We start from the raw sequence: 25717 nt of genomic DNA on the forward strand, positions 1-25717 counted from the left end.
TAAGTTATATCAGGGCAATCGTGTGACAAAGCATAATGTATTATAAGTGAAATGGAAAAGGATAAGGCTAAATAAAATGTTTCCTTTTTCACATGAGGGTATAACATTAAGAATTTGCTATGCGAGAGCCTGAAAAAAGGGTGCTCCAGTTGATTCTCCTGACCATAAGATCCATTCCCTGTAATCGTTTGGCAAATGAATCAGCAAGTGTTGCAATAAGTTCATTTCAGCGACAACTAGAAAAAAAAGTCCACTTCATAAAAACACGTTTATATTATTCCCTAGGCTAACTATAATAAGTTAAATTGCTTGTTCTTAAATAAATCAATATATGAATTCCTTTAGTAATAACCCTCGAGACAAAGAGTTCTCCTTTATAAAACCGTAAAGATCAGAACAAAAAAAATATAAAGGTTCTATTTTTCCGGAATGTCATTTGTCTTCAACAAAAAAGGTCTACCACAGAGAGAGCTCGTACTAAATCACAAACAAGTGCACACACACATGCCATTTAAGGTGTTCACACGTAGACAAACTGCACCCTGCTTCTCAGAGCTGTGCTTTATATCGCCGTTGTCCGTCCATCCGTCGATATTCGCCGGCTAAGGGTTGGACAGCTGTTGGAAGAACCCGATACTGCATGTGACAGGAGACCAGTGGGACGTACAGGTGCTTCTGAAGCTTGGGTTGAAATTAAGACGTTTTCCTTTTGTTATCTTTCAAAATGCCGACGCTCCAAACACACACACACACACACGGTCCAGTGTGGTGCAGTTCGCCAAGGAGCATTGTCTGTCTGTGTTTGTGTGTGAAGCAGCCTATACACTGCCTCTGGAGTAGGAGGCTGCTCTTTGGACATTTTCATACCCCGTTCTGTTCACCCAACGGAATGAAAAAAAAAGGGGTTAATAAATGGCAGTGGTGGGAGGGGGGCTCGGGAAGGAAAGTTCCACATGGTCTCTAGTGATCAATTTTCCATTCTCCCTGCCCTCTCAATGCCGAAAGAGGGGCTAAGTGTAGCAGTGGTCTGGGGCAGGTTGGGGTAGGTGCTTTGCTACATCGAGGGAACAACCAGGCCCGTAATTGCTGAAGAGAAAAAAAATATACAAAATCTATGATTCTAATCGATGAGGTCTTTCATTAGTGTACATCCAGCAAAATGTTTGTCTGTGTTGTTCACTCAAAGCTTTGGAGTGGTTAGTAGGGGGGGGTTAGACTGCATTCGTGAGTTCAGACAGGGGGGTCAGATAGTGAGTTGGATGGCTACCTCTGAAGCTGTTCCCCCCTGAGGCGGGGCAAGCAGGGGAGGGGGAGCCCTGGGGCCTGAGGACGGGAGCAAAAGCACTCTTCTGTTTAGCAGCAGACGGGAAGGAGGAGAAAGGCAAGAGAGATGAAGAAGAGCTGGAGCTTCCTGGTATAGTCGGGCTGGAGGGCATTACTGTGGAGGGGGGAGAACACCGATGACTATCAAGCCTCCACTCAGAAACGTGAGGTTAAATACGAGACACAAGTGCAAGGCCTTACTGTAGGGGGAGCCTGTGGGGGAGGCACTGCTGAAGCCAGGTGAGCCAGGTACGCCCAGGCTGGTCATGGGAACCGTCCCATAGCCTCCGGTCATCCCTCCGCTGCCCCCGTAGCCTGACTGCTGAGGAGTGGAGGCTGATGGGTAACCCCTTGGAGACAAGCTACTGGAATTTCGAATGTATCCTGGACAAATAGAGACATTTTAGGTCTTTCTAAGGTTTGTTACTGATAATAAGTTCACTAGTGAAGGCTCTATATATTGTATTCCGCTTGCCTTGGCTGCTCTGTCCATGGTCCCCGATGCTGACACCTAACTGAGAAGGATAGGACCCCAGACCCATGACGCTGCCGTGGGCTGGGGAGCTGGGCAATGCCTGCAGCTGACTGTGAGGACGTGGGACACTGTAGAGAGCCTCAGCAATGTCAGCTGCACGTTTCAGCAGCATGTCCTGCAGGAGATACGATCACAAACTCATCAGCAACTCGCGAGTCCACTCGCCAAATCAATGGTGTCACATTTCAAATGTGTGTCGAATGTGTCATTTTAAAGTATTTGTGATGTCACATCAAGGTTGTTTACCTGATTACTGTGCGGATTTCCATACAGGGCCTCAACAAGATCTGCGGCTCTCTTGAGGAGGATCTCCTGCGAGGGGCATCATTTATTAGATTTTCAAATTGATAGAAATGGGTCCTCACCAGCATGGAGGTGTCTTATTTGGAAGCATTTTACCTTGGCTAATTTCTCTGGGTCGCCAGGATGTCGAGGAATGACCTTTTGAAGACGCTGGAAACCGTAGTCTATAGTTGGCTCGTTTAGGGCTGAGATGAAATAAAAGGAAACAAACGCAGTACATTTGCAGTACATGCATTAGTACGAGTATTGGTTTGTCATTAAGATCTCAGTTTTACAAGATGTATTGAAGAAACACACACACACACACACACACACCTGTGTAGATGAAGCGTCCAGGCGCTCCTTTGCAGAACTGTTTCGATTTATAAGACAATGTGACCTCCACCACCCCAGGAATGTGTCGAGGAGGTGTCTGGACACGGATAGCGTGCGGTGTGATCAGCTGAAGAACATGACATAAAACAGTCACACAGCAGCACCAAAGTACCCTCCCCCCCCCATGCAATGTAAATATTTGTGTTAACGCTGTTATGGAAAGATTAATTTGTTCTCACCAATGAGATAAAGCCTATAAGCTTTAGATTCTTTAATAACCGTACCTCACTCCACACCAGCATGCTGCCAAACACCACCTGAAGCCCATCAAAGAAGTTCTCCCCGATGACAATGACCATGGCCCCACCAGTGGTCCAGCCCTCACTGGGACTGATGGCTTTGATGCAAGGGGTGGCTGGACAGGAGAAACAAAAGAGGCATTCCAGCATCACAGTGATGATGGGGTCCAATCAAGATTCATTGTTCTGGCCAAGACAAGTTGTTGTTTTACCTCTGCCGAGGCAGAATCATCAGCTTTGGTTTGTTTTTGTTGTTTTTCTGTCTGTCTTTTAGCAACATAACTCAAAACATTGAATAACATTTTCTGTAAATGTTGGGAATGTTACCAGGAACAGATGATTAATGTTTGGTGATGATCCAGAAGAGATCCTGGATGATGGGTCACTTTGAAATTTTCTTTAACCTTGCAGTCAAAGGAGCTTCAAAATTTGTTCCTCAATATCTCGGTTGATTATTGACCGATGTTTATGTGGGGCGGGGATCTCTATCTTACCACCAAATTTTGCCGTTTCTGTCTCTTGAACATCGATCACCATTCCGCAAACCCATTAGGTAGTTGTTGCTTTTTGAAATGCAACATTAACCATAAACCAAAGTCTACAATTTCAGAAATTGCAAATATATATAAATGATCATTTATGTTTATGAATCACTTTCATACTTTCATGTATACATAAATATATTTACATTACGCTACAGCACAGGATGATGCATTATGTGTCTCCTGGTTTAGAATTGCCAAGTAAACGTGTCATAAAATGTGATCCAACCAGGGGGGGGTGACACGTCGCAGCTTCTGCGGAGTCTCACCATATTCCATGCTATTCTCCGCGGATTCTCCTGGATCCAGTCTGCGGGCTCTCCGGCCATGTTTGGAGTTGTTGTGGACGAACATGTTGTCAGACACTGCCAGGATGTGTCCATCTACGCTCACGGTGCTGGACAACACCACCTGAAGGGAGGAGCGGAAAGGGAGAAGATTCATGCAGTGCACACACACACACACACACACACTGTAAGTCGTTGTCTCAACTTACAGCAGAGAAATCCCTCAGCGACAATTTATCCTGGTATACATGTGCTAGTCATATTTCTCACTATTAATATGGGACATCCCTGGGACATTCATAATATGTCTGTTTTGTGGTGTTGACACTGCTGATACGCCCCTACAGCGCTCCGTCAGGGCTCCATATGGGCTCGCCTAACGTTTTGATTCATACGGCGTGCAGCGAGCTCATCGTTGTCTCCTCCTGATCCTTCAATGACACCAAACATATGGACCATATCTCCCATTTTAGCTGGCCGTTAGTCGAGTGAATGATATACACTATGCCTAATTTGATTTTCTGGCCTCAGCATGTGTGTGTGGCCCTTCCCACATCTGCATCTCATGGATAACACACATATAGTCAATGAGGCAATAATTGCAGGTTTTTCTTTTTCTCTTTCAATAGAGTGTGTGTGACCTTATTGAGGAACGGGAAATCTTTGTTTGTGGTGTGCATGAAAGCTTGTTTTTGTGAGTTAAATGGAGCAAGGGAGTACCGGTAAACGTTTTTGAACGATTAGATGAGAAAGATGAACACCTTTTGAAAAAAAAGACACATGGCCCTAATTTTACAGGTGAAGGAACACGAAAAGGGAAAGGAGAAGAGCCACATGTGCTTTAGGAGGTGGACAGGGAGCGAAACCGAAAGGAAAATAACTGTAAATTATCGATCAAGCAGCCGACTCCTGTCCAGCTCTGATCACCTTTTAACCCAGAAACGAGAGTCATGCAGCGCCCGCTCCTCATAACTTCTCAGCATCTGTCACGTCTCTGGAGCTAAAGCAAACAAGGTGGAGACGGAGGGAGCCCGAAGAAGGGGAAGGGACAGAGGGTTTGCTGGGAGAAAAAGAATGCCAGACGGAGGCCGCTGGTGCTGAAAGACGGCAGAGGAAGTGAGGCGAGATTGTCCCCAGTGACCACTTCCTGGGTCACGGAGCGTGACCTCTTCCATCTGGAGCCAATCACTCAATTCTTGACAACTTCCTGAAACACCTCAACCTATTTCCTGCAGCACAACACCCAAACCGATTCTCCCACATATCTGAGTCCTTTCGTTTGTCTTTCCATCGACATGGACGAGGCATTTCCGAAGCTTTACCACGCGAGTTTATGGCATTAACTCTTTTTTAACACCGACTGGGCATCAGTTAATAATAAAAAGATACGTTTTCCTGATGGACCATGCTTGTCATTACTGTAAAGTCATTTCCCACTCATACCCAGTCCCGCCTTCCTTCTTTTCACTAACACACCATTGCGCTTTCTTTCCTTTTCCTACCTGAAACCTCCTCATGTCCCGTGGGTTTCCTGCCGTCTTCAGACAATTCTGGTTGCATTTCAGGAAGAACTTCAAGAAAAACCTGCAAAGGTAAATGAGAGGACACATGTTTGTGGATCAGTAACTCTGAAATGACCTGAAAGACTCATGTGTATGATTATGTGCATCTCTAACACGCTGGCAGTCAAAGGAGACACTCATTATTTTTCAGAGGCCGGTTGTGTGTGTGTGTGTGTGTGTGTGTGTGTGTGTGTGTGTGCGTGTGTGTGTGCATCCACATGATTACAGTCCCAACATCAATCACAGCTGTTTAGCTTAGTATTAAAGTCAATGTTATTACACATTAAATTGCATTATGAGAAGTTGAAGCGCAGTCCAGTGAAAAGCGCTGTTGTGTCTCAAAGTAAAGCGAAGACAGTGAAATATGGCAGAGGACTCAGGGGACTGAGGTATCCTGCAATGCCGTATTTGAACCCCCACATGGGAGCGGAGAGGGAACGGAGGAGAGACAACTACAGAGAAAGTGGAATGAGAAGAAGAAGGCAGTGATGGAGGCACATGTGCTGGCATGGACATGAAATTTGTTTTCAAGTCTACGTGTCTCATTATATATGTGAGAGTACCTTCGCAGGTGATAGGCTGTGGAGAATGAGAGCAGTAAAGAGAGAGGAGTGCTGATAGCCTCTGCTACACTAAAGAAAACCTGAGAGGGAGCTGGAATAAGTAGCAGAGAGGGAGAGAGACTCCAAATCCCAGGTGTACACAGTTCGGCAACACAGCTCGCTGCCATGGCAACGCAGCTCTGCCGCAATCCCAAAGTCCCCATGCTGAGAGGCAAAGTCAGCGATGGGAAAGAGAAGGAAACAGCAAGACATTCCATCACTGATGTACAACAGCGGAGAGCGGAGAGGGAAAGTAGAGAAATGGGGCAGGTGCAGACGAAGCTCCGAAGAATATGGCGGTGAGGAGAAATTAGGACCAAGATATGTTTTAAAATCTCACAGCAAGGAGAAATCGGTCAAGAGACGCGTTTTCAGAGATAAACCGCTCATGAAAATCACATATTGCAATATAAGTACGGCCACGGACAAATGCAGAACCCTCGACGCAGTTCTAATTTGCCTGTGAAAAACACGCGCATTAACATTCCAATTAAACAAAAGTGCAGGAGAAAAATGCAGCAGAGGGAGGCAGCACTTTTGGGCCTCGTGTTCAGCTCCGATCCCACCCACACTGTGCTCTTTGCGAATATAAGTCATTTTAATGGAGAACAGTTGTTTGGAGAGGAACTTCACTTCGGCCCCACAGCCCTGAACCTTCCCATAGAATACTAATCTCCCTCGCTCTCTGGCTCTGTCCGCTTTTACTTGCTCTTCTTCCATCACCTGCTCCAGCTTCCTCCCTTGTGAACAGGACATGGCTTGAAACCAGCTCTCAGCTGCAAAATATTTCTTGCTTTGCGCTCTTTCTTCAGAGGGCAATCAGTATTTTTCTTGGCGAAGGCTGATTGTAATGTATCAGTGCTCGACTTCGGTTTTGGGTGGACCATATCGAAGAGCATTTCTACACCTCTCCCACTTCCTTCTTCCATTTTTTTTTTACCTCATTACCAAAAGTCTAACTCTGATTGACACCATTACAGTAGTACCACATGCAGTATATTACACAAGTGAAGTTACACAATGTGTTTCCTGATCCCTCAATAGGACCACAATCCAACTTCTGTGTCATTTTACCGCCCCCCCTTTGTGAATTGCGTTGTCCAATTTGTCCTGAGTTAATGATCCTTAGATTTCAACTCGCTTTAAATGCTATCCGGTTTATTTAAGAAGGGGGGGTGGGGGGATCAGGACAGGGTCTCGGTTTTTGGTTTTCAAGTCAACACATTGGCTGACTGCGGTTTCACAACAATCGTTTCCTTGCCACTCAGCGTTCGTCCAACCGGCAGCAATCATTCATTGGACCGACTGATGTGATCAAACTTTCACTGATGCCTCAGACAGCAAGACCACAACCCTAAATGAGAGGTTGTCCACATCCGTCTCGGGCTTTGTGCACTTTCTGAGGGTTCTTGACCTTGTTTGTTGACTTCTCCTCATCGTTCCCTGTTTGGATGACACCAGATGCCTAACACACACAAAAGCACACATTCACATCCATGCATTCACATTCTAATACGCAGACCCCCTCCCCACCACCACCTTTGCCGCCCCCCCCAAAAAACCCAATGAGTCAACTTTTCACCCCCCCCCCCCAGTACGGACGCACACAGCTGCAAATGCTGAAATTAAAGCAAGACATTGACGCATATATTAGCATGCATTATTCGCTTCCCCCTGCCCACTTAACATGCAAATCTCCCAGGCCCGTCGCCTCGCACCTTCTGCCACACATTCATTTGCTGAATTATAATTAGACTAATCTTGCATAATTAATAAGAAGTCGAGGACCCTCTGTTTTTTATCCCCTCCTCTTGTGGTTGCAAAAGTTTAATATTGCTGTTGTTTGTTTTTGTTCAGGCAATGTAACACACCCACACAGCTCCCCATCCACAGGGAAGAGATGAGGAGAGCGCGCAAAGAACTGGAGGTGATCGCCATGTCACGGAGAAATTGAAAATAAAGGCTGTTTTTAAAGAACTCTGCTGGATCAGATGTGCTTAATGTGTGCCTTGTTCTTTACATTTGCAGAATAATGTACTGTACATTAAAAAGCAGGCGTAAGATGGGGGGGGGGGGGTAATGCAAATAAATCGGCTTTTATATTCTTGGTTGTCTCTGCCAAGTTCACGTTGTGAAACCGAACACAAAGCTTTGTTCTAGCATGTGGGGAGAAAAATAACATCTTCCGGTGACATTATTAAAAAACACAACACAAGGACTGGAAACTGGAAAAGATAGCGATTTTTGTTTCACCCCATTATTGACAAATTCGACGAGTAATTGAATTTTACAGGAAGGCCACCGATAGAAGCCAAGTGTTATCTTCCACCAAATCGACCCTCCACAGGCACAATTAAAACAGGAAACACAAACAAGATATAGACCCAAGTCTTAAACCTTGGGATCATTTTCCGCTGAGGAACCACAGGGAGTCTGTTTTTTTTTTTTTCTGTCTTCACTTTTCAGTCAAGGCCTGCAGTCTCTTTCTTTTTTTCTTTTTGTCTGTTCCCAAGACTAAAACACAAGCCTCACAGCATGAGGCGGCCATCCCAATGGTGACAACTTGCTTAGCTAAAACTGGCTTATTGACCAATCGGAAAGCCGCAACATTAAAAAAGAAACTGCAGAAATGCAGTTGTTGGAAATATTCCCCTCCTCAAAGTGGACCCCTCTGCTTTATAATTTTCAGTCAGCTGAGGCATCTGTTACGGATAAGTGTTTCTCACCATGCTCTACATATGGCCTTAATCTTGCAACGAGCACCTAAGCAGCACAGGACCCCTAAAAAATGTCCATAGGATTCATGAAGACTAATCACTGTTGACATAAACTGCCGTTTCACATAGACATAAAACACATCACCCGCTGCACTCATTGTAAATGAGGGTTTTACGGTGGCAACGGTTCTTGAAGCATACAATGACAAAGGGTTTAACGCAGAGGTTAAGGTAGTCGGCAGCACAGCTGGAACACTTTGTCCACTCGTCTCCTATTTTGGGTTCCACGTTGGTCTTCCAATTTTGGGTCAGTGCAGCATGGATGACAAATGTATGCCTTGAAACAAAAATATTGAATGGAACATTTTAAGGAAAGGAATGAGGAGGAGGAGGATGGTGTCGTAATTCTTCTTTGGCAGATGTGGATGCCCTGTTGCTTAAACAAAAGAGTAGAGGAGGGAGAGATAAGGAAAGTTGCTCCTCTGTATCTTGTACATAAATGTAACTGTGACCCCCCCATATAGCAGGAGCAGTAATAAATAGAATAGATAGTTAATGAAAGCGCAAAAGAAGTGGAGAACAGGAAAAGCAGAGACAAAGGAGAGGGAGAATGTTAATGTCCTGTATTCAGGGCCATCACTCATCAGACATCCCCTCCATCACCCCCTCCAAACCTTGAAAAAACAAAACAGCGTCCTGACATCGTGGTGGAGGGGAGCGGGGAGGAGGGCAGGGAGGGGGTGAAATTAGGAAACCAGATGTGAAGCATTAAAACATACTGACATGCTGAGGGCCTTCCTCTGCCACACTCACACACTAAGAGCACTAACTCATACAGCAGGTCCAGATGCATGCACGCACACGTGCATATTTCACACTCTGGACATACGAGCCACACACATTCACACATGGCTTCCAGGGACATGTGCAAAGGAAATATGCTGACTTGGGAGCAAGTCTGTTCTACAAGGTCAGTCGCACAAAAATTATACAAACAATAGTTAAAGTGCTGATGTCACATCAAAATCCTAAACATCATATGCTGGATGATTCCCTAACATGCAGGCAACGGGCCAAAGGCACGCTGCAGCTCTTGCACATGTGCTCACTTTTGAATAAGCCAGTTATTGATCCGCAAATATTTCCCACAAAGGAACATATCTACAGATGGGATGTCACGCCTGAGTCTGGGGATATGCATCCAATTAGTACATGTACCCGGGCCAAGGGACGGCTGGGGGGGTTTGTTTTCCTCCATGGTGTGTTTGGGGGATGGAGCAGTGAGGTATTGGGTTAGTAATAAATACCCCTGGACGAGGGTCCCCTGGCAGACTGGAAGCGAGACTGGTCACTAGGGTTAACACCCGGGGCACATGACCTTTGACACTGCTAATGGGGCACAGAAAACCCTCCACGAACTGATACCCCCGCCGTCGCATACCACCACAGGACCTTTCACACCAGCCCCCCCTCCTCCTCCTAAAACAGGGATATCTGTGGCATCAGCTTCAGCAGCAAATGTCAGGCAGCCAAACTGACTCCGATGCTGTTTTTTTTTCTAGTTTTCGCAGTCTTCAATAAAGAAGTTCTGATTTTCTCAACACTGTTGCAGTTGACATTTTGTCCACTGTAAACATGAAGCTGATGTCTAATTATCTCAAAGTGACATCAGAATTTACTTTACCTGTACGAATTAGGACAGTTTCAATAACATCTGCATGCTGACATACGCTTCAGGCCAGCCAAGCGACTAACAAAAGGAAGACATAGCTGCAGGAATTGTGACATGTTTCAGAAAAAAATAAGGATTTAAAAATGCAACTGTGCTCCAAGAGAACGTCCTTAAAGGCATGCCGTTACTTCAGTTCATGCTGTCATAGACTGGATTAGAAATATCCAACCGTATATAGTACTGCAATTACCACTTATATCTGTATTTGCATCTATAAAAACTGATATGTTCTATTAATATATGCAAACATTTCCATCTTCAGCAGTAGTTTTAGTTTGATCTGATTAGTGTTCTATTGAAATGTGGCGGCGTAAAAGTACAAGGGAAACCACAAAAATGTGCTTAAGTACAATTGTAAAGTAAATGTACTTGAAAAATTGTAAGATTCATAGTCTCCTTTACTTATTCTTTAAAGAATGATTTAGCATATACTAATACTTTATTATATCATAACCTGTTCTGGTGACTTGTGTGTGGACAACATATCACTATATAATATGTGTTTTTGTTTATGCTAAATGAAAACATTTATACGTTTATATTTCTTAATGCAGTGGATTGGAAATAGAATTGTTTGGGCATCGATAACTCCATCAATAAATACATGATTGATCAGTGTTGTCCCAGGCAGTGAGCACATGGGGGCCTCTTCTCCATTGCCTCCCAGGCTGGCTTCACCCCTGCAACCTCAACTCCAGCCCACTCCACCTCTAAACTTGAGAACTGTGACAAAGGCAAACATTTAAACCACTATAGTGCTGATTTATAGAGCTTGATTGTGCTGTAAAAACTCCAGGCTTTCCACTGCAAAACTGAATGAGAGGAGGGAAGTGGAACGATGGGACGGCAAACGCAAGGGACGGATGGAGGAGGCTTTTCCTGGGTGCTTTCCTGAATAACCCCTCCACTGACTGCTAAATGAGCAGTTTGGCTATTTAAAATGAACTGACGTGTCAGAAAACTGCAAACAAAGCATGGCCACATGAGACTAGTCAGCCTGCCAAATAGATGGATACAGAGAAATATTCAGAGTGTAGAGAACATGAATTCACAACCAGGACAGGGAATAGGAGTCCCATCAGTGGCCTCACGTCTCCCAGCAAGCGTGGGAGCGTCCTGAGGGACAAGAAGTCAAAATACACTCTCAACTGTCAAATGGAGACACGCAGCACCCTCTACTGCCAAATAGGTTTTAAACATACGAGATGGTCATCTGCAGTGAAACAAAAACAATTGTACTTTGCGAACAAGCTCTCACTCAGTCGGCTTCGAATCAGATTTATCAATAAAACGCATTTATCAAAGCCCAGCCCTAACCTTTCTGTCGGAGACAAACACTGAATCTGGGATGGATGCCACCGAGAGGGAGAGGAGAGGGAAGAGATGCAACAACAGAAGGAGAAGAGATGTCTTCTTAATTAGCCAGTAATGATAAGATCTGACAAACAACATCTGTTTCCAGAAAGCGAGAGAAAGATGGGGGGGGGGAGGGGGAGGGAATGGGAGGGATGGTTAGACTGGAAGGAAGACGAGAGAGAGAGAGAGAGAGAGAGAGAGAGAGAAGACGAAGCTGAGAAACCTGTGAAGCCTAGACAACAAGGACCCGCTTGTAAGGAAGTAAAGGGGGAGAGGAGGGGATGTGCAAGGGATGGAGCGCTCTGTAGCGTGACACAATAGAACGGAGGATGAGAAGTATAACAGAAGTGAGAGAAAGACAGAAAGGGGAGAGGAATCTGACAGGGTTGAGAGAGTTGAGGAGCCAGGATGAGCATGACAGACAGCGAGAGGAAAACAGATCACAACGAGACAAAAGAAGGGAGATAAGACAGACGCGGAGAAGGTGAGCTGGATACCGGTGCTGCAGGGAGAGGAGAGGAACGTGTGAGGAGATGCGAATGGAATCATGCAGAGGTCCTGGGTGTTGTAATTTACTGTCCGCGGCTAATGCACAGCAAATGTGTGGAGCCGTGGACTGGGAGAGAAGAAGCGCCGGGTGATGCAGGGGCTGAAGGGAGGGCACTCCGACTGTTGGGGCTCTCAGCATGCATGCTGGGAGCCTGTCAGCAGTCACATCGCCCCCTGCCCTGAGCCCTGACAGATTCATCAGGGCCATTACACACACACACACACACACTCGTTTACTCACAATGCATTTGTTGTATTACTGTTCCTGCTTCCCTTTAATTTTAAACTGACAAAAGACAAAACAGCATCAGTTAAAGTAGTGACCCAACACAAAAGGGCATTTTCCTAACTTTACATGAGTTTGTGCTGTCTGTCCTGAACTCCATGCAGCGCTCTATTGTGTGGCGTTATAAGCATTGTTGTCCGCTGTGTTGTATAAAAACTATATTTTCATGCGTCCTTGCATAGTTGCTTTTACTATGTCCCACAGGAGAGATAACTGATTGCCTAAAGCACAAGCCAATAGACCCATAATCGGATTCTGTTGAAGGAATACTGCAGATGTGCAAATATTAGTGGTGGGACTTCTTTTCTTTTTTAGAAAGTGAAAAGCTTGGGAATATTTGGGGGAAACTCCCGGGAGAAGTTGGTTTAGATTCTAGATAAAGGGGCCAAATAAACAAGGTGTCCGGCAGGGCTGGCCCAGCATCGGGGGGGGGGGGGGGGGGCGTTGTTAAATCATTAGCGAAATTTAAGACCTTAACAGAAGACGACCAATGACCAATCACACACCCTCAGAGCTCCACCCACAGCTTCAGCCTTCAGCCAAAGAAAACAGTCCTTGTTCCGACATACGGCCGCTAACTGTCTTCTATCGCTACACCCACATCGTCATGCAGACAGAGATACCCGCAAGAGATCCCCTCATTAAATAAGAGGCAGATGTTGGAAGTTAACATGCACAATAACAAAGTAACACAGAAATAACCACGGTCGCTTGGTGTCTGAAGTGCCTCTGAATCACAAAGGTCTGCCCCTTAATCGCAGCACTCCTCAACCAAAGGTGAACCCTATTAGCGGCCAGACAAATAGAAGGGTTTGCCCCAGTCACTCTGGAGAGCCAAGCTTTTCAGCCTCAAAACTTCTAATCATCCCCCGCATCCTCGCTCCATCCCACCCGCTCTAACAAAAAAAATCCCCTGCTGTTCCTCCGCATCAGCTCATTGGAAGTCTATTCCCATTTCCTGTTGAAACATTTCCCAACCGCTCCATTTCCAACGGTCCCCCTCTGTAGTCTTCCAAAAAAACAAACATGCCAAGTCGTCTCCTTGTTTCAGGGTTCAAGCTACGACAGCTAACACTGGCCGAAGCGGAGCAGAGGTGGCCAAAAAAAAAATGCAGCTCATAACCTGCTACTCGTTATAGACTTCCTGCGCAAACCGGAGTCTAGGACCTTCCTGGTTCAAATGAGGCCACGTTGCAGGGAGACTGAGGCCCTTGAAAGGTCCCTGAACTTATTTTCATCCAGAATAACTCTGCGTGAGCTTTCCTCTGCTTGTGGCCGTACCTGTCAGCGGATGTGATAGTCTAGACACTTGCATTCGCTCTCCCTCCCTGTCTGTCTTTGTGTCATCTTGCATTGCCCCAAGGGAGGAGCTATCCCCATGGTCCTGTGCCAGCTGCTCAGTGGTCCAGCCTGTGTGCCGCTCCGCTGTGCGAGATGATGCGCGCTGGAGCCTCAGGCCGCCGTTGCCACGCTGCCTGGCCCCAATCCTGAGGGGGAACGCTGACAGGGGGTCTGAAGGGACTGGACAGTACTAGCCCATCAGAGAGAGAGAGGCTTGTGACAGCAGACTAAAGGGACCAGTGCTGACTTTGTCTCTGTGCATGCGTGTGTGATAAACAGGTAGTTTATGCAACAGTGTCAATGTCATGGTATCAAATTTATAAAACATTTAACCAATAACCAAAGGCAGGCGTAAAAACGGCATAACTGTGAACTGCAGCAAATGAGCCGATTTCACCTTGAGCCCTACTGCAGTCAAATGGGACATAACGATACACCTCCTCCACGCCTCCTCTTGGTGAATGATGGGAGAGGAGCAGCAGGTGTTGACCATTTGCATCGTTTTTCTTTGTTCATTTTCCCATTGAATCCTCCTTACTGGTCATGTGACCCAAAATATATCAAAACCAACAGGAAAGTTAACTCACTGGATTTTCATGACGTCTTGGTTTCAGATCAGACTCCTTTAGAGAAATCATCTTCATCATTTATAAACAAGGCAGAAAAGGTAACGATGATATGGGTACAGCATGGCGAGTTCCACTTCACAGGACAGAAGTTTTATGTTGGGGGTAAGAGAAGCGATCTCCTAAACTGCTGTGACATTAGACTTTCAAGTTTATACATATTTGAAAAACTAAACTACATATTGGCCCAACAAGGCGACTTGGCGGCTCGGAGGGAATATGCATCTGGGAAAGGAGAGGAATTTGACCCCTGACTCGGTCCGCTGAACATTGCTGCATTTATTCTTCCGCTGACGACTTAATGCTCTGTTCCCAAAGACTGTTTTTTGTTGTTGACGATGGAGAATGAGGAGGCTGCCGTTTCTCGCCATGAGAAGTTCAGGAAGAAACTTGTGATACACATATTTACATTTAGTTGAAGAAGGGCAGGAGCCGGCAGGTGGATGAAGCGTTGCCAGGCTGCCTCTCTCAGACGCCGGGCTAGTGAAGAACAGACATTTACTTACAGCGAGAGATTCCATCTGAATAATTTATTGTCTAACTTTCCAGACGGTATTAGTTGAAAAATAATTACCAACGAGAGATTGACAGTGTTGCAGCATTACAGGATTGAGACTCTGTGTGCATGTGTGTCTTTATATTATTGTGTACAATATTATTTGATGGGAAAAGATGCTTGAGAGTTAATTTTATTGCATCACCGTGTGTAATAACAATAAAGTGCTATTCTATTCTACTCTATTCTAATTTGTGTGAGTCAGTTATCATTGCAGACTAATATTTTTTTTTCTAGCAATGGTAACTGATCTCTGTATCCTTCTCTGAGTTAGCTCTCGTAGCTACTAGTTAGGCTGTTCCGTGTGACCGGGTTTCAATGTGCATTCTTGCTTCAACTGGGAAAAAAATACATTTTCCGGCAGTCCCTTGTGCTTTTCTTTGTTGGCAGGCCGCTGTGGATAGATACTCGTGTTGCTTTATTGTATAACACGTTGTATTTGCTGCATTTTAATGTGTTAAAAGGAAAGTTACCTTGTTTGTGTCTCTGTTGTAAAAGAGATTTTTAATTTGAAGACCCCCTGGTTAACCCTTTATTGCCAATCGTATCATATTTCATACACATGGTCTTTCAGGATTTTAAGACTTCTACTTCAGAAGAAATACCCGAAACGCTGATATTTACAAGTCAACACATGCATTTGTATTTTGCATGAAAAAAATTCTGCATTTTGCAAAAGTTACATAAATTAGAGCACTTATATAAAAAATTATGTTGTTGTTGTTGTTTTACGATTTGTCAGAAGGTTCCATTAAAGACTTTATTTTCCAAAAATTAGAGTGTTCTCATGATTACTTCATGGTGTGGGCTTTAAAGGGTTAACTAAAGATCAAATTAAATAACATACATAAATATACAGGATTAACAGATAGTAAGTGCAGTATTAAATGTTCAACAAGGTATTTTTGTATTGCCGCTGAAACCAAAGCTCTCGTATCGATTTGTTACTGAAAAAAAAAAAAGCAAACTGCTGCACTGACCAGTTGAAAACAAAGCTGAGGTACACGCACGTAACTAGAACCAAGATACAAACAGATCAATACAACCCTCAACCTGAGATTAAGAGTAATGGTTTCCTGAAGCCAAGCCGATGCCCAAGACAACCAATCATCGCTCAAGTAGCAGAAAGATGAACTTTAAATATTAAAAAGAAAATCACAAACATTGCTGCACTGGTGCGTTCCAGGTGGATCAAAGCCTGATATGTAGGCGTGTGAGGGAGTCTTTGTGAGTTCATTCTGAAGCCAGGAAAGGAAGTGGAATATTGACAACATTGGAAAATTCCTATCGATTATTCCTCTTTCTCTGACCGCAGGCTTGTTAAAAAAGACCCCTCTTGGAAACACGATCAATTATTGAGATAGTGCTTGCCATTGATCACCCCGTCTGCAGCGCCGCCCCACCCCCGACCTCACAAGGCCCTTGCCTTACGATGGATCTCTCCTCACACTCCTTATGGGCGACTATTGATTTCAGCTTCTTAGCCAAATATAAAAGCACATACGTACACTGAGCACTCACCCCTCCCATCCAAACCGCCGCCGTCTAATGCTAATACTGACATCTGCTCGTCTCCATTGTAAACTCGTGGGCCACTCATAAACACAGAGGCCCACAACCAATATAGTTCCTCAGAGATCAGAGTTCAGCATGGCAATAATCCCACCATTAGCAGATCTGCCTGGGTTTATATTGTGTATCCCCTCCACAGAGAGAAAGCATGAATGAATTATTACTGATGGGTTGATTGGATAAATGTCAAAATGTTAAAATATTTTTCCAAATGAAATAAACTACCCACATCAGTTGATTGTCAAAACTTCCATTAATAAAATTTTTTTAGATGTTTTTCGACTAACTGTATGTAAAACTGCCACACGTCGAAAATATATTACAAGTAGAAGTGTGGCACAAAATGATGACACCCACAAGGATCAATCTCATCAATCACCTATCCAATCAGTGAACAAGCCAGTTAATCTTACAATGGTAAGATTCAACAATTACACAAGTATTCGACACAGCAGGCAACGGGGCAACGGGCAATTCTCTCCGAGACAATTTAAGAGTCATCTCTTTGTCAACAATCACCCTTGCCCTCTTCATCTCCAGCCTCTATTGCTTCACCCCCTCCCTGCAGATCAGCTGTGATCTCCCCTCTCTCTCTCTCTCTCTCTCTCTTTTCACTCAAATCAGGATTAGGGAGAAGAGGAGTTAGAGATGGGGGGGGGGGGGGGGGGGTTCAGCAGCAAAAGGAGAAGGGGGAGAGAAAACTGAAACAATATGGAAAGGAGATTAGAAAAAGAGGGGGTTTGGGCTGTTTGGGGAATTCCCAACTCCCTTGTGCTTGGCTAGGTGTCCTGATGACACCGCCTAATTATGGCAAAATTAGACAGGCTAAAGGGAAGGAGGTTGGTGGAGCAGGAGCTGGCAATGTGGGGGGGGGGGGGGCAAGAGACCTCTTAGTCTCTTGCCCCCCCCCCCCCCCCCAATGAGGAGCGAAGAAGAAAGTGCACAGTCAAATCAAGCGGAAAAGAGAGAGAGAGGGTTGTGCAGAAGTACAGATAGGAAGTAAGGTGGATAGGAAGGGGGCAGAAAGGGCGGAAAGTGGGAGGAAAAAAGGAAGAAAAAGGGTAGAAAGCACTGGGCGATAGGAGCGAGTGGGCCCCAGCACGCTGCATGTTAATTGGAGAACAGGTGTTGGGGCTGGGAGCAGGAGGCTGATTACCGCAGCCACAGAACCGTCTTCTCAACACACACACACATGAATTATTTAGGAACCAAGCAGTGACTAGGAAGGAAAGGTCAAAAGAGGGGTCACAAAGACACATACAATCGCACTAACATCCATATATATATACATAAATAAACATGCAAGGATTGCCACACACACATGGAAAAAATACATCAGTTTGCATGCATACAAACCGTGTGCACTCCGTCTGCACACACACACGCACACACACATCTTGCTTTGTCAGTCTTTTTTTGTGTGGTGAGAAAGTGCACATGAAGTGGGATAAAAGGGCACAGGTCCACGCAAAATTCCACTGGCTTATCAGAAATTAACTGGCTGCTAATAGGCTGCTCCCTCAGGACAGGATTTCGCAGGCCAGTCAAGAGGGAGACCCCCCCCCCCAATCAGGATGGGATATATCCAGTGTGATTAGTGAGTACAGTAGGTCAATGATTCCATTTAAATCAACCCACACAGCCTGCACACACACACACACACACACACAGATAGACCGCCACTGAGCTACTCACAAACATTCAGAAAAACTTTGGCCATGTTAGGAAGAAACATAAAGGCGATGAAGACGAGGTTCTTGGCAGAGTAATGCACTACAGTAAACGAGAAAAGCAGCTGCTCCAAGGCATTCTGGGAAAATTCAAAAGACAACAGCCCGATTTTTCCGTTATATGAAAACTATCTTTGGCGGGGATCCTTTGAGACGCACTGTCAACAGCCAGCCAGCTTGAACTGAGGAGAGGAAAGAAAAGGGTCCTTGACGTATACGAAGTGAGCGCGTTCTCGACAGATTTGAGGGAAAGCGAGAGAGGAGGGAAGAGAATATGAGGGTTTGAAGGAGGGAGAGGAGATGAAGGTTGCATCTGTGACATCGCAGAGAAAGCATTTCACACGTGATCCGCTATGAGCATTGATCACGCTTGTTAATGGAAGGTCGACAGAGCAAGAGCTCCGAAGTCCCTCGGACGTGAAGGCCCTCACGCAACGCCGATTAGCACGCCGGTCATCCACCTTTAAGCCCGATAACTGGCTGTCAGGAGGAACATTTACTACACATGTGAACCCGTCTAGACCCACATGCCTCCGATGATGCTTTTGGCAGGTTTCAGGTGCGACGTCTGCAAACTCAAACAGATCCCAGCAGGCGAAAGGTAGGCCGAGAGATAAAACGAAACACGTGGGAGACAGGCATTGGCTCTGTGCTGGACATGACCGCTATGAACCCTTGTCCTTTTGCTGCAAATATTCATATTCATATGCAAATAAGACACAAGCGTTAGCACTGCTGTAGAGATTTGTCCCGCCCGTACATGCACATGTTGTAACTGGGGTTGGACATTCAGCGTGAAGACATGCATGTTTGAGGTGGTGGACGCTGCTCGGGACATGGTTTGAGCTCATTACCTGTCAATGATGACTGGGTCAGAGGGCGTCTCATTTCGGTTGCCACAACTTTTCTTCTCACAGCAGCGGCTGAGTTGAGAGTTTAAAGAGACAGAAAAGAGGGAAGCGTCAGCAGAGGCAAAAAAACAAAAAACAAAAAGCACACACATACACACACACACACAAAATTAAACAGGAGGAGCCATAATTTGTCGAGCCCGTCCACATCGACAGGCCCAGACTTCTCTGCCCTGCAGTCGGCCAAAACCCCGGGGCACACAAAGGAGGCATGAAAGGGGAGGGGAGGAATAGACAAAAGAATAAAAGAGGAAGAAAAGGTACAACAACACACCCAACAAACAGCAAGAGACCATTGAAAAGTGAAAAGCCAGCCAGGCAATCTGTCACATTGATTTCGAAATCAAATTCAACCCCCACGCAGTCTCATTGTGCATGCACACGCACACACACACACACACACACGTCCCCGAACATCCTACTATTCGTCAGCAGTCCTGTCCGAGGAGCCTGCTGGCCACCCAGCCCCACCCCCTTAAAGTCTCCTCCTGCATAACAAAAGTGCCCCCACCCCTAACCATCTGCCACCCCTACACCTCGCCTCGCCCCTCTCGTGTCCCAGCTTGGCCCTGCCCTGCCCCCCCCCATCCGCCCCCCTGTCAGACGGCCTCACTCCCCAGCTGTGACGCTTGCCCTCTGCCTCTCCGGCTCTGTTATTAGCCAGCTGTGAGTCACATTCGGGCATCTGCTGGCTACACAATGGCAAACCCCACTCCGTCTTAGCCTCTCTTTCCTTGTCCTAGCCCCCTATCCTTCCCCCTGCCGCCCCACAAATCCTCGGCCACTGCCCCGCTTCCAGACTGCTCTCCCCAGCTTGCCCTCCATCCAAAAACGCTGCATCCCCTTTTTAATAGCAGAACTGCAAGGCTGCCTTCAACACTCTGGGTGTGTGACCACATCTGTCACACGTTGACAAAGTTCCAGCAGGATGTCTTGGTAAAAGAGAAGTTCTGGATCTGCATTTCGATGCGAGAGATTTGAGCCGTCTGCTGTTGAGAACTGCAGCGTGGTGACAAAACTGCAGGCCGGAGAGGAGCTCCGGGAAGAAACAGGAGCTGTCTGGTGACATGCTGCTACACAGCACGGAGCAGGAGGAGGGTGCCGCTGGAACACGGATGATGACGGACAGGCTAGACTTACAGTTCAGCCACAGTCTAGATCTGAAAACAGTTGAGCCCCGAGCGTGGCTCCAAAATCACATGTCAAGCAGACTGAGATGAAGCAGGGTGAGGGAGAGTGATGGCTGTTTGGATTTCATCCTTGTGGGTGAAGGTTTGAATGAGCACGTGTGTGTGTGTGTGTGTGTTTTTTTGTGTGAGGCTCACCTGCACATAATCTCATGCGTGAGCAGAACTCTGCACATTTCTGGATTCTTATTCTGACCCTCATAAGATATTGGCTGAGAGGAAGAAATGAAGAGCAATGAGAAAATGCAGTTCCATTTAGAATCAGTTAAAGTTTTAATTCCACAGTCGGGGGGTGTTAAACTTCAGGGAAGTTTACCAACCTGTTTAGTGACCGAGTCGATAAGCCTTGCGTAAAGATCCTGCTCCGTACGGACACCTGAAAAACAGGCAGATTACGTCAAGAGAAACGCTTTTCTCAAAGGAAGTATCATCTCTTTGCCTGCTGGAAAGTAATTTTTGTCTTTCCGAGACAATAGTAGAAGAAGGTTTATTCAAAAGACTGCAAAATGCTACACGCTGTGAACAAAAATGAAGTAGCTCAAAACTGCAAAACTTGTTATTTTAGAAAAGTACACAGTACTGAGGTTTCTCAAAATAAAATGGAAAGATTTATGACAGTAATCATTTTCATTTCAACTCTGGACAAGCTCAGAGACGGGACTGGGATGGGGTTCATATTTTCTCTCTTATGGTTTCTGAGGGGATTCGGAGTATTTGATGTTTGATGAATATTTGTCATGTTCTTGTTTGATGCCAGAATTTATAGCCCGATTCTCACACTTTTTAAGGCTATTCTTTTTTGGGGGGTTATTTTTCAGTGAACTACTGATATATTTACCAAATTTTACTGCAGTAATTGAAGATCATATACACATTAATTAACATCAATTTGTTGAAGGAGAATACATCACCGTCATTTCTTGCTTCTCTGTGATATGACGTGTCTTAGTGAGACTTTCAGAAACACCTGAACCTCTGGATGCGTCAAATCCTCTGCTGCAAATCTCCCACAACAAGGAAAATCCATGTAATGAATTGTTTCTTGAGGGGAGAGAACATTATGATGGGATTTTATACGGAGACTTTGGAGAGTTTTGCTTTTAAAATCTGTTCCTCTCATCAAAGTCTCGATTGAGATGCCTTTGATATTGCTTGGGGGAAAGGGATGAGAGAGCGGGATGTAGAAGAAGTACTTTTTTGTGTGCTTGTACGTGTGTATGGAGGGTGTACGAGGGGGTTGCTGTGGAACACATCTTTTATCTTCTCTCCCATGGGTGCCACTGTAAAAGCAGAGTAGGGGCAGTAGTGGCTCATGGGAACTGAATTTATCAGCGCGTATCCCCGGATCTGATGTGGAAGCACCATGGGGGGGGGGGGGGGGGGGGGTTAGAGGGGGGGATGAAGAAGGGTGTGGTGAGGAGGTTTGGTTGGCAAGATGTATTTAATTTCCCCGTACATATGCAAAGTATTTCCTGGCAGAGCGCAAACGTTCAATTGTGCAAACCCAGTGATTAGACAGTGAGCGGAAGCTAACGCTCAGAAAAAAGAGCCAAGCAGAGGACGGCACTGGCGCTCAGTTTCAGCTCCTGTTCCACGCAGGCATTGGCAGCATTGGCTAAATGAGTCAACTTGAAACTCGTGCTTGACTCTTCTCACCGTTGCTGTAGAGGAGCTGCAGTTTGTAGTGAGTGCCGTTGTTGGTCTTTTCTCCCGTCTGCTCCTTGGACAGAAAGAAAAGACACACAGACAGATGCACGGCATGCAGTTAAGCACGTTTGGGACAGAGATAAGTGCAGCTGAGCGTCAATGAGGCTCTCCTAATCCTGCAGCTCGTCCTTTCCTGGGAGCAAGCGTTGAGATCAGAGCTTTGTCGGCTCAAGGCCCACGTGGGACCTTTCGTTGTGCTCCGAGGCTGAGCGCTTAACCTTGGAGTTGGATGTTCTTTGTAGAGGTTGCACTATCATGTCTGATGTGAACTTTTAAAACCTTGCAATCAAGTGCGGTGATCCCCTGTAAGGTAGTACAGGCGTGGTTCTTCAGTATGTGCTTGGGTGTGTGTGCAAAGTGTAACTCAGACAGTGGAAAGGAAAGTTCGCTTTGTGAGAGCGAGCAGCAGTCGACCTTGACAGAAAAACTTCCTACCCCCACCCCAAGGCTCTCCACCGTTGCTTCTTACTTCTTCCTTCTCCACCGCTTGCTCTGTTTCTTGTTCTTCCCCTTTCGCTCTTCTTCTTCTACCTCTACTGGTCTTTCTAAGTGGTCTCAAAGGAATGCTCTCTGGTCCAATAACCCAGGAGGTTGGCATCAGAGAGACAAGAGCTTGAGAGGAGGGGCGAGGAGGCGAGAGGTTAGGGAGGTAGAGACACCGGGAAGAGGAGACAGTTGTAAAGAGGGAAGAAGAAGCAGGGAAATTAAGATGCGTGGGGATAAGATGGAAACGTGATAGCAAAAGTGAGAGCGAGACTCAACATCAAAGGATGGATGGATGTCTGGCTTCAGACGTTTTGTAAATATGCACAGAGGAACATTTATTTTCGCCATACCATCACTCCACCGCTGCATAATTACGAAGCAAAAACAGATGCCAGGGTAACCATGCAGAAAATGAACTCCTCCGCTGCCGTCATATTACTCTGCGCTGGCCTGCATGGCACAAAGGGGAGCTCAATGACAGCTTTCAGCCCTCGCATTAGCGCTGCCTCTCCTTCCCACCCCGCCCATGAAATTCATCGCAAAACTATGTTTGAACTTCAGCTGACAGGACGGTGTATCCTCTCGCCTTTCTCACAGGGCAGAGCTGTCGCCAGTTCAGGGGATTCTCGCTCCCCCTCTCGCCACAAGGCAGAAACGTCCATCAACACTGGGCATAAGGCTCCCAATCCAGCAGTCTCCTGTCTCTAACTCTGAGTCCCCACTGCATGCATGCATCCTTATTTTAGTCTTGTCCAACCTGAGGAATCCAGCTACCCCACAGCAGTATTTAGAAAAGGGGGGGAGGGGGCAAGGAAAAGAGACTTTGATGATTAGTTCACTGTATAACTTATAGCAGCAAGCATAATTTGCATGTTAAAAAGTAGTGGTGTCCTCCTAATGAGGCAAGCTGCTAATTAGTCATTAGATATTCTTTTTCAATCCAGCGTCATCAGCCCATTGAGGGTAAAGCTTGTGTAAACACGCAGCCGTCAGCTGTTCGATATGCTTGGCTTTACTGCGGATGGTGAAAATCCAGCTGGGCACCTGGTTGCATCTGAAATAAGATGCTGCAGATTGCAGCCATTATTATTTAGGGTTTCTCAGATAACATTGATGTAGATTTTACAATTTTAGGTTGTGAAACAGTGAAAACACAAAGAGAACTTGCGCTTTTCACAAGTGAAATGTTGACAAACAAACACACACACCTTGTCGTGCTCCACGAAATCCACAAACGCTGTCCTCTCCACCTCCACAGGTTGGCCGTGTCTGTCATAGAGCGCCAGGACAAAGTGGAAGAAGTTGGACTTGCGGAGATTTGAGGGCGGCTGCTTCTCAAAATGAGCTCGTGACAAAGCTACTCCACTGAGGACACAACAGGGAGGGACAGTCAACACACACTTTTGCTGTCATGATATTATATTGATACATATTGTGTTCAATAAACTGATTTGCAATACTAAAGATTAAGCTATTTTCTTAATTAAATTACATTTGATAATTCATATAATCTCTCCACTACAGATATCCAAAATTAAATCAAAACTAAAGACCAGGCACTTTACTCTGTTTGCAATGAATCATTTAAACGGAATTAATTCAAATGCATCTCAGTTATGTTGTGTAGATCATATGATATGATTCACTTGCACTTTACAGAGTGTCATTAAAATGTTAAACACTTTCTAAAGCAATAAAGTGTCTATTGGCTGCAAAGGTTGTATAATGTAATTGCTGAGGTCTTCAGTTTATCCATGTTTTCCAATTATTTGCAAAATAGATAAATAAATGCAGATTATTTATTTTTACATTTTGTTCAAAACCATGAAGTTCCTTTTCCATGACCAGAATAAATTAAAACGTCCTGGTGAAAACCAAAACGTGTTGAGGTGAACCCTGTTTTCTGTGTCTTCCATAAAGACTGAAGAGTAGGCAACACATTGAGACATATATTTTAAAATGTTAAATTATTACAAAAATTAATTACAGTAATACTGTCTTTAAAATTAGAAAAACAATTAAATATATTTGTTTAATCAACCCAGAGTACGCACAGTTGCTTTGTGAACTGAACTTCTGTCAAAAATGTAAACCCTAAAATGACTTAAACTTGAAGAGTTTATGGATTTTATTTTTTTCTTGAAAATCGGCAACATTTCTTTTAACGACAGCAATGACCAAAAAAAGACTAAAAAGTTCTATGACCTCTAAGCTATGAGTTTTATTCTTATCCCTTTTAATCTCTTTATAAAATACTATAATTCTTTAAAAAAAAAAAATATGTTGTTTTATTTATAAAATAAGTAAAATGGCAACACATCATGACGCACTACGAACAGAACCTCTGTTGATTCACTTACTAATTTCCGTTTAAACATTATGTCTGTTCAGATATACGAAGTAACTCCTGCGCTTTAATCACTCCTGGACGGAATTGGTTTGGAACAGGAGAACATCACAATAACAATATTCAACAATTTAAAACTCATTAATGTTTATGTAAAACCATAAAATATATAAAAAGTTGTGTGGCCGCGAGGATGGAAGATGAATTATTGTGATCTGTTTAAAATAATAGCTGAATGTTTTGTGACTTTATCGCGGTTGCACTTGCGTAAATTAAATGCATAAATCGATCGTTTACACCGGAGCAAATCATCTGATCTAATGCTCTTTCTTTGTGACTGTATGTTCAAGTTTTGATTATTTTTTTAAAGATATACCAACTTTATGTTGATGCTCAAATGCAGAAGTCTCTTAATTCCAGTGACTGAAATAGCATTTTTATTCTTTTAAATGTAAATCCTCTTTATTTTTATTTTATTTTATTCTAAAGTGTAATCTTTTCTGGGTTTTGCAACAAGTTGTTTGCAGCTCCTTTGTGAAACGACGTCTCTCCGAGGTTAAATATTCCTACATTTAAACACGCGTAACGTGTTCGTAATGGCAGATCGTCAAAATAAATGATGTCCTTGTCGTTGATCAGCCTGCAGAGCGCAGCTGACGATAAGAGCCGGGGACCAGCGGGGATGGAAGTCCATCAGCTGTTTGTACTGTACCTTTGCGCGGCCACGTTCGCGTCCACAACGCCGACATTGCGCACCCATGACCGAACCGGATCCATCTCCTCTCCAAAACTTCTCTCTTTTAATCCGCTCACTTCTCGTATCAGATGCTCCTGGATCCCAAACAT

The 25717-nt window shown here is 44.9% G+C and overlaps 1 protein-coding gene across 3 annotated transcripts; it reads right to left on the minus strand.

Annotated features, from left to right (window-relative positions):
• Window positions 1-1054: 1054 nt before the first annotated feature.
• On the minus strand, window positions 1055-25717 carry ebf2 (EBF transcription factor 2). 3 transcript variants are annotated; one of them, XM_068738849.1, is made up of 16 exons: window positions 25584-25717; window positions 23733-23889; window positions 21988-22045; window positions 20652-20707; window positions 20470-20543; window positions 19088-19156; window positions 5107-5188; window positions 3587-3728; window positions 2761-2891; window positions 2477-2603; window positions 2258-2346; window positions 2105-2170; window positions 1799-1973; window positions 1525-1707; window positions 1268-1438; window positions 1055-1086 (listed from the first exon to the last, which is right to left on the minus strand). In XM_068738849.1, exons 1-16 carry the CDS (start codon window positions 25715-25717, stop codon window positions 1055-1057), a joined length of 1746 nt encoding a protein of 581 aa, XP_068594950.1. The 3 variants fall into 3 exon arrangements, with proteins under 3 accessions (XP_068594950.1, XP_068594949.1, XP_068594948.1); XM_068738848.1 differs by having other exon boundaries at window positions 21988-22051; XM_068738847.1 differs by lacking the exon at window positions 1055-1086 and having other exon boundaries at window positions 1212-1438; window positions 21988-22051.

This window comes from Brachionichthys hirsutus, chromosome 4 (genome assembly GCF_040956055.1).
Source record: "Brachionichthys hirsutus isolate HB-005 chromosome 4, CSIRO-AGI_Bhir_v1, whole genome shotgun sequence".
NCBI lineage: Eukaryota > Metazoa > Chordata > Actinopteri > Lophiiformes > Brachionichthyidae > Brachionichthys > Brachionichthys hirsutus.

Excerpts from the sequence above, each read along its gene's own strand:
- ebf2 (XM_068738847.1), bottom strand. The coding sequence starts at position 25,717 with ATGTTTGGGATCCAGGAGCATCTGATACGAGAAGTGAGCGGATTAAAA. Across the intron at positions 5,189-19,087 it reads GACCCAGTCATCATTGACAG|GTTTTTCTTGAAGTTCTTCC; the intron begins GTAATGAGCTCA and ends TTACCTTTGCAG. Across the intron at positions 2,892-3,586 it reads GGAGAATAGCATGGAATATG|CCACCCCTTGCATCAAAGCC; the intron begins GTGAGACTCCGC and ends TCTCCTGTCCAG.